The 18191-nt window shown below is 37.9% G+C and overlaps 1 protein-coding gene across 1 annotated transcript; it reads left to right on the top strand.

The window, feature by feature from the left end:
• Positions 1-17082: 17082 nt before the first annotated feature.
• LOC140855314 (LRR receptor-like serine/threonine-protein kinase GSO1) lies at positions 17083-17842 on the top strand. Its single transcript, XM_073251189.1, has 4 exons — positions 17083-17151; positions 17257-17428; positions 17516-17566; positions 17640-17842. The coding sequence occupies exons 1-4, from the start codon at positions 17083-17085 to the stop codon at positions 17840-17842; spliced, it is 495 nt and encodes a 164-aa protein (XP_073107290.1).
• Positions 17843-18191: the final 349 nt, after the last annotated feature.

Here is an 18191-nt window from a genome sequence, read left to right as displayed (position 1 = left end):
TGGGAGGTCCCCTACTTGTTGCTTTCCTTAGACACCAACTGAGTTGGCCAGGTCAGACAATGGAACCAATTGAAAACCACCTTCTTAAACCACTTGCCTTAGACACCGAGCAATTAATCAATTCAAACCCGGTATAACTTTAGGGCTTTCTTGTCCTATTGAGCTCGAATATCCTAGGACCAACGTTTAATTGATTTTAGATTAAGGTCTAGGTTATGCAGGATGAAGGATGTGGTTTTTGGGCTAAGGAAGGATGATCAAATCCCCACCTTATCTGATTAATGGGTTAAGTGCCCTTAAAGTTAATTATGGAGATGCAATGCACAAAAACAAGATGTCCAATCAAGTTTGATTTTTTTTTTTAATATTTTTGGTTATACTATATTAGTTAAGCATTATGAAATGTTAGTGATTTTTTTTTAAATATCTAAGAAATAAAATATCTAGATTACTAGTAAAATCAACTATTCTTGATATTAAAGCACCAGTCCCCGGCAACGGTGCCAAAAACTTGTTAGCCTATTTCGTAAATGCACGAAATCGCTCAAGTAATATAATGATAAATAAGAGATTATTCCCATGAGGACTGAGTTTAATTACCAAAAATGAATGCTAATTTTACTAATATCTAAACGATCAAAACTGAATGACAGTGAAAATGAAATTAACTCTAAAGAACTCAATTAAAGCTGAATCAAAATTCGATTGATAAAGCACTAGGGTATATCTGATTTCACTTGGACCAATTATCAATTCCAGCTATTCGATTAATAATCCAAATTTAATTATTAATGCAAGGATAAATAATCCTAAATTATTTAATAATCTCTCTCGAGTCTTATTAAATATACTAATTAAAACTATAATCTATCTTCCAATAGTAAAATAGATTTCAATTAGTTCAATAAGCACAGTGATTATTTCCAAGATCCACAGGTCAAATCTTCTGCTCTCGCTCCAATTATTATTCTGATGATGTTTGTTATTAACTCCAATTTATACTCTTCCTTCCCAGTATCAATTATAAATCAAAATCAATCAAGTAACAAAGATAATAATACTTAAAAGTATTAAGTGCAAATAACAAAAATTGCATTAACAAAGAAAATTAATATAAGATTCTAGAATTGAAATTAAATCCAAGCTACATCAGGTACCCTAGCTAAAAATTTAGCTTTTCATCATATCAAAATCAAACTCAAGTTTACTTGAATAAAACTCCAAAATCATCCTAACAATGAGTTCTAGAAAATAAATTCAAAGTAAACAAGAGAAAGAATAAAAACTCTGAAGGAATTGCAGAGCCGAATGAATCCTCTCTTCAAATCTTCCAGATACTCCAAACTCTCCTTGCTTGATTTCTAGCTTTCAAAGATGATTCTCCTCCTTTTGCTGGTGTTTTTGGATCCTTAAATAGGGCTAGGGCTAGGGTTAAGTGGTATTTTTTCCATGATTTTATTCTATATATCATTCTTTCTATTTGGTATAGAATCTCTCCTCCTTTGGATAGGCTTTAAGCAACCACCAGCCATCTACTCCTTATGCTCCCCAAATTTTTTGATTTTATTATGATTTCCATAGTAAAAAAAGAAAGGAGGCATGGTTAATTAGAGAAGAAAATTTCTTCCTTCCTAGGTCCACAAAATCTGCAAAAAAAGTAAGGTTTCGGCTGCCCAAATCAAGTTTTCCAAGAATTGGTTCAATTCTTTCTAAGTTTCCTCCTCATGCAGAATTAGTTTGGACTCTGATTTTTTTCATTTAATTTTTCAAGATAGCTTATTGCCACCCAAAATTGGTTGCCATATCAGATCTTTGTGCCAAAAACACTAAGAAGAATCTGGGTGTATCGGGTGTTTCTTGTTGTGTCCAACATTTTACCAAATTCAACCTACTGTAGCCACCTCATCTGGAATCCAAATTCAATTTGTAAATTATGTTCCTTTTTGCTTCTCTCAAAATTTTGTAGGATCTAATCTTGCTCAATTTGGAGTCCTGTAGCTTACCTTTTAGGGTCCTCACACCAAAATATCCAGAATTTAGATTGGTTGACTAGATGGGAGAGATTAACTGCTTGATTTATTTTCTGCACCTCTAGTTTCTTTTCTGGCTGATGATGCCAAAAAAGATAAGGTGTGGGGTCCATTGATATCTTGATTTGGTTATTCTGCTTTGAGGTGGACTCTGATTTTGATGTAAGACCTGATGACTCCGGATGACAAATCCTGCTAAATCGGACTCAACCAATTTTACTTAATTTGACCTTTAAAATATGGTTAAGCCCAATTAGGTGTGACCTGGCTCAATTACCTGCAATTGACATAAAACATATCATGTTCTTACATTTATTTAGTTAATTATTATACCAATTTCATCAAAATCATTAAAAACTAATAATAATAATTACTATAAAAATGCAATACATCACTGTCCCTTGCCCTCTTTCAGTGGTGCAATCGGTGGCCTTCTCGATGGCACCATCGGCACCTCCCACGGTGGTGCTCCCATTGAATTTGGTTCCACACTTGGCTCCTCAGCCACCACCATGGCCAGAGACGCGTATGCCTCCTCGGAGCCCAGAGAAGAGACATACTCATCAGAGCCATTCCAGGGCCCGGGAGTCGGCCAGAGGAGATCTCCTAGTTTGCGATTAGGGCATGATTCAATCCTCGATCGCCATTCTTCATAGTATTTCGAGGCTTGCATTGCCCAAGATCTTGATATTGAAAGGCAGTTCCAGGCACTTGACAAACAGATGGAAAAAAGGATTAAGAATGCACTCAACAATAATCACTTCTCGATGCAACCCTACGAGGGACTTAATAGTGAGCTGACGTTCATCCCGAGGATAGTGCAGAAGCCACTCCCTCGTTACTTCAAGCTACCTCAGCTAGAGGTCTATGATGGAATCACTATTTTCGTCGACCATTTGGAAACCTTCAAGGTTGCAATGCTCCTCTAGAGAGCATCTGATGCGATTCTCTGTTGAGCATTCCTTCTGACTCTCAAAGGGATGGCTTGACAGTGGTATTCAAGTTTGAAGTTAGCTTCCATCCACTCCTTCATGAATCTATGCCGATCTTTCGTTGGCTATTTTGTTAGCAGCCGACAGCAGCAGAAGCAGTCTGACTATCTCTACACCATCAAGTGGAAAGAAGGTGAGTCGATCCGTGCTTATGTCAACCATTTCAATTCGATGACTTTGGAGGTCCATGATCTAGATCAGTCAACCACGATGATCATGATGATGGATGGCCTACTGAGGAATGACTTGAAAAAGTCGTTGACCAAGACTTATCCTTGAAATTTTTTGGACATGTTTATCCATGCGGAGAAGTATGCCCACACGGAAGAGGCCTTTGCAGAAGAGAACCCTATCAATTTTATTACGGTAGGACTGAAGAAGGAGAACTCTCTAAGGTGGGAGGGGAGAAACCGCCAGCACTCCCAATCTCCATTCTAGAAGAGGAGGAACGGCGATCGAGACTATCAATCCAGAAATCTTTAGAGAAGGGATCGATGATCCTCACCCCCAGACATTATAATAATTACATGCCCTTAACTATAATAATTTTATTGATGGAGGTCCAAGCCGAGCTGTCCCAGCCTCCATAGATGCGGACGAAGTCAGAGCACTACCGCGACCCAAATGGCAGCGTAGGGGATTGGTTGCACAAGCCGACGGTGAGTCAGAAGAAGAAGAGGGAGCTCAACTGGGAGAGGAGGTTAAAGATTGCCATTGGGCTTGCCAAGGGAGTGGAGTATCTACTCCATGACTATGTGCTGAAGGTCATCCATAGACATCAAGACGAGCAATGCACTACTCGATGGAAACATGGAGGCCCACCTAGGAGACTTTGGCCTGGCAAAGACGGTTGCTGAGAGCCACCGGCCGACTCGAAAGGGTGCACCAAGTCAGGCTCTTGGTTTTCTGGCTCCTATGGGTACATAGCTCAAGGTATGCTCAAACCCCTTACAAAGCTTATCTAGAATGTGCTAAATCCATGATGTTAGTTGAATTCTTATTATTCTTCAGTGTGGACAGAGTATGCTTACTCCATGAAAGCTACCGAGAAGAGTGATTTTTACAGCATGGGTATAGTGTTGATGGAGCTTGTGAGTGGGCTAATGCCTACAGATAGCACCTTTGAAGGAGATATGGACATGGTGAAGTGGGTGCAGTCCCGAATTGGGTTGCCGACCTCAGGGCGTGAGGAGCTGCTGGACCCTTCTCTAAAGCCTCTGGCACCATATGAGAAGTCATCCATGTTCGAGCTGCTTGACGTGGCCTTACGGTGCACCAGGACTGCTCCTGCAGAGCGGCCTACCTCAAGATAGGTTTTTGATCTTCGGCTTCATGTTTCTCTGAAGATCAATAGGGTGGATTGTGGAAGGAAGATTGCAGCATAAACTTTTTGATACTTATGTTTGATTCTCTCCAAAGAGATATTAGATAGTGGGGCTTGTCCCCAAACAATCTTTCTACAATGTCCGCATCTTGAATGTATTAACATAGCAAGCCAGAGAGTGCTTTCAGAGAGTAGAGATAGAATTATTCATCATATTTGTCTGTGATTTCCAAATTCAAACGTGCACGCTCAAACTTCTCTGCCTCTTTGGATTATTATAATGCAATTCGTGCTGACAATGCCAAGTCACTATTTTAATATTCTTACATGCACTCTAAGCAATTTTGGGAAAGAGAAAGAAAAAAAAAAAGCTGTAAGCCTTGGTGACGGTACATGAAATATTTTCTTTTTTTCGATTGCATGAGGCATTTTTTTTCGAATTTTATTTAAGAGGAAAATATGTACATTCCGTGGTCTTGCCAGTTTCGAAGGAGTTAGCAAGTGACCATTATTATGCGAAATTCTTTGTGCACCGCGCATGGTGCACAAAACAGCACACTGCATGCAGTGATTCGCTCCTGCATGGGACTGGCAAAAAAAAATTTTCTTTTTTCATTAACATCCTCGGATCCACGCATTAGTGAATCACTACGCATGGTGCGTAGTTTTCTGCACTGCAAGCAGTGGACAAAGAATTGCACCCATCATTATTTTTAGGCAAAGTGTCTAAGCCAAAGCAAAGGAAACATGATTCATTGGGGCATTTGGACGTTTTGTGCAGCTGCCATAATGACTACAATTGGGGCATTTGGAATGAGTTTATGTATCCACTGGTGGTGCTAGGGTGACCAACTATGATCGTAGTTATAGGAATAGGTTCTGGTTGATCAGCATTGGTGCCGACAATCAAAGGCTGGGACTATACAGGGGAATATGTTCAACATGAACCAGACCTACATGACCCGACTCCACCATTTTGGTCCCGTGATCCATCATCTTTCCCATCTTTGGATGATATGGGAGCGCCATCTGGCCTTACTTGTCATTGTTGTTGTCGACAAGAGGGGATCGCTTCAACAACTTGGGAGATGAAGTGGTAGTGGCGTGTGGTGAGTTATAAGATGCACTTGATGGAGGGAAAGATGAAGCAATCCATCCAGACAAGCTTCTCTTGGATCATGGAAAAATCGCTGATAAAATTTACCAGTGATCTTTCCGTGCTGCTATGCCGCTGGAGAAACTGTCAGTACTCTTGTATTTCAAGCTTTTTCCAGCAGAGGTCCTGACTGTTGGAAAAAGTTAAATTTTTGCCAGCAATTTAGGAGTTGACAGCTGGAAAAATAAAATATAACCCGATGGTCAAAACCGCTGAGCAAAGATTCAAAAACTTTTCCGAGCAATCATATATGACTGTTGGGAAAGTTTTATATCAACATGTCTAACTGTAAGAAATTTGACCGTTGGAAAATTTTAATATTATAGCAGTAGGTTTGACCACTCGGAATGTACATTTAGCTGCGCTTTGATTACTGGGATCTGTCAAGACAATTAAATATTCTTCATTTTATTCAAAGTATATATTAGTGTAAAACTAGATGTTACTCTAGGCACCAGCCAGGGGATCTAGTAGTCTTGCCATTTAGTAAATTCTAATAAGTGAGGCATATAGCCCAATTATTCTGGCAGTAATTGTCCAAGAAATGATGAATGCAGCATATAAAAAATAGATTTCTACATTGATAAAATTATCCATCATTAACCTTTTAATGAAATGCTAATACTTCTTCATTTTCTCATTCATTTTTTTACATATATTTTTTGTTTTACATAAATGTTTAAGCTATACTATTAAATTTTATAACTATTTAGTTTAAAATTTTGGCACATAATTTTCTTAATTTTAAGTAAATAATTAGAATTATCTTCTTTTTTCTATTTATATCCACTATATTTTTGTTAACTATATATAAGATTAAATAATTGTGTAAGTTAAATTATAAACTAAATATTTGTTTATATAACTACTACATAAACAAATTTATTTATCTATAATTAATATATAAAATTATTTATTAAATTAGATTAAAATTAAACTTTAATTATAAAATATAAAGATTATAAGTTTTTATATTACTCTACTTCTTTAGCATAACAAATATTGTAATTGATAATAATAATAATATTAAAAGATATTTTAATAAAAATATTATATAAATATCATCCATCCTTTCTTTCTTTCTTTTCATATCAAACAAAAAAAAAATCATTTTCATTCATCCTTCTATATTTCACTACACATCTGGGAGGATGAATGGGAGATATCTATCTATTCCCTACCCAATCCATGCTTTCTCCCCTACCATCCCTCCTCCAATCCATTCTTCGTATCAATTAGAGGGTTAAAGTTGGGGTTAGGGGTGGGCCACGAGTGGTCAAGCAATAGCCGGACTATGGATCAGCCTCAGACTTGACCTCATTTGTGTTTGGACACTATAACCTAACATCAAACCTATTTCGGCCTAGCGCAAAGCTTTACTCCACGTGGGCATGACCCAACAAGCCTTGGGCCAGCTTGAGCCCACATAGCTAATTATTTGGTGGGATTAAATTGAGAAGTGTGATCCCAAGTTGTTGTCAATGTCTTCGGACTTCAATTACAGTAACTATTTTTAACATTAAGAGCATTTAATCTCCATCTTTCTGACCTATACCCATCTCACCTCTGGAGGGTTATCTCTAATAGGAACAAAACCCCCACTACTAGCTCAAGTCACAAGCTATGATACTGTCCAAGCAAGTGCTCCATGATCGAGTATCCAGCTTGCAATATTCACACTGTGAGCAGCAGAAATGTATGATGGGTTGACAAATTTGTAATTCATTCTTAGTACCAAGGGCTTCCCATGATCGGTAGCCTTCTTTCTCACTTTCTAGTCGTTATATCTTTGTATAACTCCTGTGATACATGTCCTGATATCCATCTGACCCAAAAACTAACTCCAAAAAATGTAGCTAATTTCTTTATTGACTGTGTCTGCTGTAAAATAATGGGCAGGTCATGCTGAAATTCAGCACAAAAGATTACTGCTTCCAGATTCAAAGCGTCCATTTTTTAGTGCTACGTGTTGGAATTATAGTGCGCTGCCCCAATGTTCTTTCATCGTGCAACCACATGTCTGTCAAACATATATTCTTTGATTATGTTTAGTTGATTTTATTGGTTCTAATGAAAACTGTGTTTAGTTGATTTTTTTTTTCACTGCATGCATTTACCATCTCAATAAAGTGTTCTCCATTTGTCTGCAACTATTGCAATCACACACCCACTACCACGGGAACCTCCATCTTCTCACCATGCATACCTTGAGCATCAATATCCTTACCACTATTAGATCATCTTTATTGCCCCAGTTTGTACTAAACTTTCAGAATATTCTACTATCTTAACTATGGCTCTCTAATGCATGTTTCGGGGGCAAATGGCTGAGAGGGAGCATATCCTAATGGTCTAGATATAAGATCTGAAAGTGGCAGTTGGTAATCTGGTCCTCGGTGGTGCTGGGGTGACATACTCATCTATTAGATTCGTCCATATGGTGGGGAGGAGGCCGTCCATTCATCCAAACTCAGCATCGAATCAAACATTCTCTAACAACGGTTGGGGCCCTATGGTCACACCCAAGGGATGTAGTTGCATCCGGATTGCCCCCCCTCCAACTCCCTATACTGTACCAAAAAAAAATGCATGTGCTGGTTGCAGAATTTTCAGAACACATATAGTCACATCTAAAATTCAGTACAACTTATCATGGTCTACTTCTCTGTTCTTTTGTTTGATTGGTCCAATAAAATTAAAATGAGTCCGGTGGAAGAATTTTAGCAGTCAATTTGAAATATGGCATCATTTTTGAAGCTGCTTTCATTGGAGTTGCATTCCATGTACTTTTTTTTTTTTCAGTTATATCAATTTTTAGGGCCTTATCATGCTATATTGCATTGCATTTCTTTAAAACCGTTAGAAAGCAAGTAACATGGAGCTGCTCTAGGATGGAAATAGGCTTGAGCCAGTCAGAGTCGAGCTAGGCTTAACTGGGTTTGGGCATAAATATACAACCCACTTATTTTTCAAACTAGGCTCGGGTATATTATTGGCCCAACCCGGTTGGAATCCCTACAAGGCTGGACATAGAGCTTAAATGAAGGCCCAAACATGGCCAAGTTCCATTACAAAATGGGTCACATGGCTTGACAAGCTCGATTTCACTAATCCAACCACCTTGTTCGAATCGCTTATCATTGAGAACCCAAGATGGTAAAGCTGATGAACTAATCTCTCCTTCCAACTCCAAAAGTGCACAAACATTCTCCAACAACCTTTTGTCTAGAAACAACTGAACCACATCCACAAAATTATGCAGACACCATCCTCTCCATCCCCACCTTCCCTCTCTCTAACGATTGGTATCTCTGTCAAGTGCTACCCCACCAATGATGCACCATCATGGAGCACTTTTCCATAATCTCGCTAAAGCTCATCTAGATGGATTGCTTCACCTTTCGCTTCATTGAGTGTACCTTGTAACTCACAATCCACCACCGCTACATCTTCAGATGGTTGAAACACCCCACTCTCCTTTTATCGACAACAACGATGACAAGTAAGGCCAGACATCACTCTCATATCATCCAAAGATGGGAAAGGCGATTGATCGTGGCACTTGAATGGTGGGGTCAGATCATGTAAGTTTGGTTCATATTGAACATATTCCCTTGCATGGTCCTCGACCTTTGATTGCCGGCACCAATGCTGATCGACCGAAATCTATTCCAATAACTACAATCATAGAGAGCCACCCTAGCTAGCCTCGTTGGTGGATACACAAACTCGTTCCAAATGCCCCAATTGTAGTCATTGCAATAGCTACAGTTGTAGACACTAATGCCTAAGATTGAAGGTCACACTACAAAAATTTAGACTTTTATTGATGAACCTTTAGTGGTGAAATATAAGTCTAGTTTTGAGAGCAACATACGAAAATCAGATAATAGTTTAAGATGTGATTAATAAAAATTTTTATAGAGGCTAATTTAACTAATAATTTAGATCATCAATATAACTTAAATAAAATATATAGCATAGACTATTAAAAAATATTCTATATCAAATACTATTACTTATTAATTAAATCATAAATAAAAGGAATCACAAATTATTTATTTTTAAAGGGATTTAGAAAAAGAAGATGATTAAAATTATTATAAAAAGGTAATTAGTAAAAAAATCAAATATGACATAATATGTTTAACGAAAATATTTTATGATATGAAAAGTTTTAAATAAGTACAATAAACCATAATTTTATACTAGAAGTTAATATCTTTATAGTGGTTAGGTAATAGGCATATATCCAATACCTCTTAAGTTTGATCCTTTATGAAGGCTCATATATAAATTTACAATAAAAATATTTTATATTGATAGGCTATTTATGAAAATTTTTAAATCTTTTATTATAAAAAAAGATCATCACAAATCCTTGCCTTTAATAACCATTTTCATTCCATCATTAATTATATTATCTTGTTGTGGTCAATAAAAATTCATCATAGAAAGGATGTTAGCCATGATACTAAATATTCATTAAAATTTATTTTTTATCATTAATTTCTTATCAAGTCATCATTTTTTAGATCTTTAATAATTATTTTTTAATTTTTTACTATAAACATTATCATCGCTAATATTTACCTTTAATGATATCACTTATACTTTATCATTAATTATAATAGTTTTGTCTCATAATTTTATATTTTGGTTACTAAAACTTTTAGCCACAATATCTATAGTGACCACCTCAATGATATTTGTGGTCATTAAAAATTTTTATTGATAAAAATAAAAAAAGTTTTTGACCAAATTTATTGTTGCTAAAAATCTAAATTTTTATAGTATCACTCTAACCGGCCTTGTTGTAGTGGCCATCAGAGGCCCTATAAGCTCGAGTAAAGTCATCCATCAGAGAGAGTGCAGTGGTCGCGGGGTGGGGTGATGGTAGCCTTAGGGAGGGAGAAATGGGTTTTTAATTTTAAGATCTATTTTTTTTTTCTTCTTTTATTTTTTAAGGGACGGATAGGAGATAGCAAGTAAATGAGAATGTGATTGAGCTGGCCCAATTGTGTTCAAATCGAGTTTGGGCCTATTTTTTTCAAAAACTTTCGAACTTAAGCTCGGCTGGAAGCCCACAAGAGTTTACAGACTGGGCTCGAATAAAAATGTGGCCAGATCTAATCCATCCCATTTCCAGCTCTAAGTACCTCCTATGAAAACAAAAAGTATATAAATTAACCGAGCTGTAGCTTCAGGCTTTGGTGATGGTATTGGTATATTCGCTCTGCAATCTTTAAGTTTTGCTCAAAAATATCATTTTAAAATCTATGCAATACAGCCCAACCAAGAAGTCATGTACCTCACGGCCTTGGGACTCGGGTAGCAAGCTGGAGCACTTCATGCGCCTTGTTCTCATTCCTTATTTGGATAGTCTTGTTGTATAACCTGTTTCTGATCACTCAAAAGGACCAAGCTCAAGTTTCTCTCTGCTGCAGGATCGGTCCTCGTGGTATCATGGAGTAGCATCACAGGAGATTTACAGGATTTTGAGAGGTTGCCTGCGACCTGGATTGCTTGATACACGTGGAAGCATAAGTCGTCCATCATAGGCTTCATAACACATGGATCTTGGGCCATCTACAGGCTTTTCGTTTGCTTCGGCCTAAACTCTTGTGCCTAAAAATAATGATGGTCCCCCGCAAACTCCTTAGCAACCGGCAAGACAACCGAATGTACATATCTTCCTCTTAAATAAAATTTGGGGAAAAACGCCCCTTGCAATCAAAAAAAAAAGAAAAAAAAAAGAAGGAAACACTTCATAATCCATCACCAGGGCTTACAGCTTTTTCTTTTCTTTCTCTTTCCCAAAATTGCTTAGAGTTCATGTAGGACTATTAAAATAGTGAATTGGCATTGTCCACACGTACGAATTAATTACATAGTTATAATCCAAAGAGGCGGAGAAGTTTGAGTGTGCACGTTTGAATTTGGAAGTCATGGACGAATATTATGAGTACTTCTTGTCAAATGCTTTTTCTTTTTTTTTCCTATTTAATGAATTTATTTTTTTAAGATTTTAAGAGCAAGGATATTTTTGCTGGTATTAAAGAAGTTTGAGTATTGTGGTGGCTCAAGAGTATCTGAGGGGATGTGGAGTTCGTGATAATGACCTTGTGAATTATTTGATTAAATTTTGCTTTAAAGTTATGAGATTTTATATTTTTTCTGATAAAATCCGAAATTGTGTTTGCATCGGTGGCACTTGTAAGATCAAAAAGATGTAGTCAAGGATAGATGCCGATCTTTTTTGACAAAAATCAGATGCCAATGTTATGGACCTGGTCAATATTGTAGACCCATCCCGTACATTGGACGTTGTTTACCAGGTTATTTGCTGTCTCCAACTATAATATAAACTGCACCAATCATTACATCATGATTGCAACTCACAAAAGGATTAGTTGCTAGTGCTTGTCCTTATCTTGATCCATCCACAGCCAACAAAAAGTGGGGCAATGAGTTAGGTTTGGCATTTTTGGATGGGGGTTGTAGGTTTTGCACGAAAGAATGATGCACGTTCTTTTCGTGCATCCACTGTTGGAAGGAGTTCAAAGTGCTTTGCCAGGTGTGCAAGTATACTTGGTCTCGATAGAACTTTTCCTAACATCTATGAATTCTAACATATGCTGAATTTTATTCCATCGATCATCTTCACCACTAATATATTTTCAATCTTTTTGATTTTATTTTAAAAAATATAGATATAACCCAATGAAGAAGTTATATTCCTCAAGCTCTTGGGATTCGAGTAGCTAGCTGATGCACTTCATGTCATCTTATGCTCATTCTACATTTGGTTAGTCTTGTTGTGTACTTTATTTCTGATTGCTTGAATAGATCAAGCTCAAGTTTGTCTTTTGGAACAGTAAAATTTCATATACCGCCATGAAAGCTTATAGCTCTTTCTCTTCTTTCTCTTTCCACAAATTGAGTAGAGTTTATGCCAGCCTATTAAAATAGTGACTTGGGCCGAAGTATATGGTTATAATTCAAAGATAGAGAGAAATTTGAGCATGCAAGTTTGAAATTGGAGGTTATAACATATAAGGTATATTTTTTGTCAGATGTTTTTTTCTTCAATGGATTTGTCTTTTAAGATCATAAGAGCAATGATACTTCTTGCTGGTTATACAGAAGTTAGAGTTTTATGGGAGTTTAAGAGATTCTTAGGGAGACATGGAGTACGTAACGATGATATTGACTTTTCGCGGCCTCTCGGTCTATATAAAGAGGGAGGTTGGATGCTTGTTCTCTATCATATGCTACTCCTTTTAATGGGGAGCTTCTTGATGCTGCTCTTTCTTCTCATCTTCATCATTTTGATGGCAAATTTGTTGGGAGCCATTGCAGGAGCTGAAGATAAAAGCATGGCTCCATGTTGTCCAAGCCGCAAATGTCGTCCACCTCGTAATATTGTTGTGCTGCCTCCCATTTTCTTTTTAATTATCCCACATATAATGTGTTAAATAGCAGTGCCACTGCTGCACCTGCGAAAGAAGATCGATCAAGGAGAGAAGTAGCAGAGAAGGGAGGCGATGCCCAACCAGAATGCTGAAAAAAAAAAAAAAAAGGAAACAAAAAGAGAGCACAGATTAATATTAAAATCCTCCCATTTTAATACATTGTGAGTGCATAATGCAAACAGCACAAACATTATAATAATCTCAACTACACCTACTAATCATCATATCAAATTAGACTTAATCTAACTTTATTTTACATATTATATATGGGATAATTAAAAGAAAATGGGAGGCAGCACGTATATTACGGGAGTGAAGATGGACAATATTTATGGTTTGGACAACATAGAGACTTGCTTTTATCTTCAGCTTCTACATTGGTTCCCAACAAATTTGGCTTCAAAATGATGAAGAGAGAAGAAACAGCAGCACCAAGAAGCTCGTCATCAAAAGCTGTAGCAATGATTATAATAGAGAACGAGCATCCAACCTGTCTCCTTATATAGACCAAGAGGTCGCGGGAAGTCGGTATCAAGTGTTGTGAGATGCACCCCACTAGTGGATTATTTGGGAGCGTGAGGACTACCCCATGTGACGGTATTGTTGCCGCATGCGGTGGCATAAGCAACTCAGACTTTGAAAGGTCACACCATTATTGGTATCTTGGAGTGAAGCACGTTTTGAAGGTGTGGGATGGAAATATTACCAAAAAAAAAGTTGATGGGATGGAAATAATACTTATTATTTTTATATTAAATTTTAATTAAAATTTATTATTTTTAACATCCAAATTTTGATATGGTTTCTACAAAAATCTGCTATTTTTATTTATTACATCATCATTTTAAATCCTTACATAGTATTATTTATTATGACACTAATTAGTATTCAATTATTGAATAATTTAAAATATATCAGCTGCAACTAATGTTTTTTGGAATTATAATAATCATCAAAAATGAATTGAAATCCACTAGAGTTGAATAATATAAGTATTAAAAGATATTCTTAAAATATTTATAGGCCCATGCATTGACACGATATCCTAATCCATAGTAAAAGTTCAAAAGTTGTTGTTTAATGAAGAAGGAAGAACTAAAATAAGAATCTGATCTTGGCCTCACCTTTTTTATCCCCACCAATGCAAACAAAACTTGGGATATTTATCAAAAGAATTACAAAAATCTTATAATATTTTTGCAAAATTTAATAAAATAATTAATATAAGTCATCGTTACATACTCCATGTCTCCCTAAGTTTCTCTTAAAATCCCATAGAATTCTAACTTCTTTGTAACCAGCAACAAATATCATTGCTTTTATGATCTTAAAAGACAAATTCATTAAAGAAAAAAAATCTGATAGAAAATATACATTATATGTTCTAACCTCCAAATTCAAACTTGCATGCTCAAACTTTTCTCTGTCTTTGGATTATAACCATATAATTCGGCCCAAGTCACTTTTTTAATAGGCTTACATAAACTCTAATCAATTTTTGGAAAGAGAAAGAAGAGAAAAAGCTATAAGCCTGGGTCGCGATATATAAAATTTTATTGCTCCAAAAGACAAACTTGAGCTCGGACTATTCAAGCAATCAGAAACAAAGTACACAACATGACTAACCAAATGTAGAATAAGCATAAGACGACATGAATTGCACCAACTTGCTACCCGAATCCAAAGGGCTTTAAGGAATATAACTTCTAGGTTGGGTTATATCTATATTTTTTAAAATGAAATCAAAGAAGTTGAAAATATATTAGTGGTGAAGATGATCGGTGGAACAAAATTCAGCATATGTTAAAACTCATAGATGTTAGGAAAAGTTCTATCAAGACTAAGTCTATCTGCACATCTGGAAAAGCACTTCAAACTCCTTCCAATAGTGGATGCACGAAAAGAACGTGCATCATTCTTTTACGCAAAACCTACAACCCCTCTCCAAAAATGCCAAACCTAACTCATTGCCTCACTTTTTGTTGGTTGTGGACGAATCAAGATAAGGACAAACACTAGCGGCTAATCCTTTTGTGAGTTGCAATCATGATGCAGATGTAATGATTGGTGCAACTTATATTATAGTCCGAGACAGTAAATAACCTGGTAAACAATGTCCAAAGTAGGGGATGGATCTACAATATTGACCATGTCTATAACATTGGCATCTGATTTTTGTCAAAAAAGATTGGCATCTGACCTTGGCTACATCTTTTTGATCTTACAACAAGTGCCACTGATACAAACACAATTTCGGATTTTATCAGAAAAAATATAAAATCTAATAACTTTAAAGAAAAATTTAATCAAATAATTCGTAAGGTCATTATCACAAACTCCATGCCCCCCCTAAGATACTCTTGAGCCACCCCAAAACTCAAACTTCTTTGATACCAGCAAAAATATCTGTTACGGTGGTTATCATGAGTACCTCGGATCAGCGTGGCTACCATAGGACATCTCAGATCTTCAAGCTATCATCGAGATCGCTGACTTAAGAGCAGAACCATATATAGTGCAGAGTTGCTTGCATCTGGTCTATCTTATGGTCTATCCGACGCACTCTGTTGCCTCGACAGTCTGATGTCTTAGCGCATGGGCTATCCCTGTTATTACAGCTAACTCACTTCATGATGTGCATGATAGCTGTTCACCCCGAATGGATAGACTCAGACGTAACTATCTCTCTTAATCTTGCGGGAGCAATTGAGGGCTGAAATATCTCGACCATTAGAGTATGTTGAGCAGCTCTGTAATCTTGAGATCTCATAATTTTCATACAGCTGTGTGACCAGATATTTGATAGCCTTGTATATAGGCAACCAAAGTCTCAAGGATCAAGATAAGCCAATCAATCTCTCTCAAAAAACTCATTACTGCTTCTATTATTTTTTAAATCTGATTTGAGCATCGGAGGGTCCTCATTGGAGCGAAAATCTTCGATTTGTATTTATTTTGTAGATTACTTTAGCGCCAGCATCTTTGCATGAGGCTCAACCGTCTTTTCTCCGATCTCGACCAAATCGAGAAGCAACAGATAGAGGAAGAATGTAATCTTTATTATACCTCCGAAACGAGCATCATCTCAGCTCTCCAACATCGCCGCCTCTCGATGGGTGGAAAGCCAAGCCAACAGTTGGGTGCAGCAACCGATGATTGAGACTCCTCAGCCCAGCTAGTGCTGGTCATGATGGATCAATTCAGCTTGCTCTTTCAATAGGTCTAAAATTTGACAGCCGATGTTTAGATGGTCCAAACTGTTCTGGCACCTCCTGCAACGGCACCGTAGCTTGCTTAGGTTGCCCTTACACCTCCTTCAGCGGTGCAATCGATGGCCTTCTCAATGGCATCATTGGCACCTCCCACGATGGTGCTCCCATCGAATCTGGTTCCACACTCGGCTCCTCAGCCATCACCATGTCCAGAGCCACATATGCCTCCTTAGAGCCCAGAGAGGAGACATGCTCATCAGAGCCATTTTAGGGCCCAGGAGCCGGCCAGAGGAGATCTCCTAGTTTGCGATTAGAGCATGATTCCATCCACTCCTTTGAGGATCTGTGCCGGTCCTTCATCAGCTACTTCGTTAGAGGCTGGTAGCATGAGAAGCAGTCAGACTATCTCCACACCATCAAGCAGAAGGATGGTGAGTCGATCCGCGCTTTGTCAACCGTTTCAATGCAGTGACTCTAGAGGTCCATGATCTGGATCATTCGATTGTGATGGCCGCGATGATGGGTGACCTATTGAGGAATGACTTGAAGAAGTCAATGACTAAGACTTATCTCCAAAATTTTTCAGACATACTTATCCATATGGAGAAGTATGCCCACATGTAAGAGGCCTTTGTAGAAGAGACCCCTACTAGTTCTATTATGGTAGGATTAAATAAGGAGTACCCTCCAAGGTGGAAGGAGAGAAACTGCCAACACTCCCTATCTCCTTTCTAGAAGAGGAGGAATGGGGATCGAAACCATCAATCTTGAAATCCTTAGAGAAGGGATCGATGATCCTCAGCCCCGGACATTATAATAATTACACGCCCTTAACTATTTTCAGGAGGGAGTTATTGATGGAGGTCCGAGCCGAGCTACCCTAGCCTCCATAGATGCGGACGAAGTCAGAGTGCTACCGTGACCCAACTGGCAGTGTGTGCGATTGGCTGCACCAGCCGGCGGTGAGTCAGAAGAAGAAGAGGGAGCTCAACTAGGAGAGGAGGTTAAAGCTTGCCATTGGGCTTGCCAAGGGAGTGGAGTATCTACACCATGACTGTGTGCCGAAGATCATCCATAGAGACATCAAGACGAGTAATGCACTGCTCGATGGAAACATAGAGGCCCACCTAGGAGACTTTGGGTTGGCAAAGGTGGTCACTGAGAGCCACCGGGCCGACTCGAAAGGGTGCACCGAGTCAGGCTCTTGGTTTGTTGGCACCTATGGGTACATAGCTCCAGGTGTGTTCAAACCCCTAACAAAGCTTATCCAGAATGCGCTAAATCCATGATGTTAGTTGAATTCTTATTATTCTTCATTGTGGACAGAGTATGCTTACTCCATGAAAACTACTGAGAAGAGTGATATTTACAGCATGGGTATAGTGTTGATGGAGCTTGTGAGTGGGCTTATGCCTACAGACAGCACCTTGGATTGGGTTGCTGACCTCAGGGCATGAGGAGCTGTTGGACCCTTCTCTAAAGCCTCTGGTACCATATGAGGAGTCATCCATGTTCGAGCTGCTCGACGTGGCCTTGCAGTGCACCAGGACTACTCCTGCGGAGCGGCCTACTTCAAGACAGGTTTCTTATCTTCTGCTCCATGTTTCACTGAAGATCAATAGGGTGGACTGTGGAAGGAAGATTGCAGCGTAAACTTTTTGATACTTATGTTTGATTCTCTCCAAAGGGATATTAGAGAGTGGTGCTTCTCCCCAAACAATCTTTCTACAATGTCCGCATCTTAAATGCATTAACATCGCAAGCCAGAGAGTGCTTTCAGTGAGTAGAGGTAGAAGTATTTATTATATTTGCCCGTGACTTCCAAATTCAAACTTGCATGCTCAAACTTCTCTGCCTCTTTGGATTATTATAATGCAATTGGTGCTGACAATGCCAAGTCACTATTTTTATATTCTTACATGCACTCTAAGCAATTTTGGGAAAGAGAAAGAAAAGAAAAAGCTGTAAGCCTTGGTGACGGTACATGAAATGTTTTTTTTTT

Source organism: Elaeis guineensis, chromosome 2 (genome assembly GCF_000442705.2).
Source record: "Elaeis guineensis isolate ETL-2024a chromosome 2, EG11, whole genome shotgun sequence".
Classification (NCBI taxonomy): Eukaryota; Viridiplantae; Streptophyta; class Magnoliopsida; order Arecales; family Arecaceae; genus Elaeis; species Elaeis guineensis.
This window is presented reverse-complemented; position numbering and strand designations above follow the sequence as displayed.

What these genes read in the sequence shown, in the direction of transcription:
- LOC140855314 (XM_073251189.1), top strand. Translation starts at nt 17,083, where the DNA reads ATGCGGACGAAGTCAGAGTGCTACCGTGACCCAACTGGCAGTGTGTGC. An exon ending in ATTGGCTGCACCAGCCGGCG is followed by an intron (nt 17,152 to 17,256) that starts GTGAGTCAGAAG and finishes TGTGTGCCGAAG; the next exon opens with ATCATCCATAGAGACATCAA. An exon ending in GAGTGATATTTACAGCATGG is followed by an intron (nt 17,567 to 17,639) that starts GTATAGTGTTGA and finishes TGCTGACCTCAG; the next exon opens with GGCATGAGGAGCTGTTGGAC.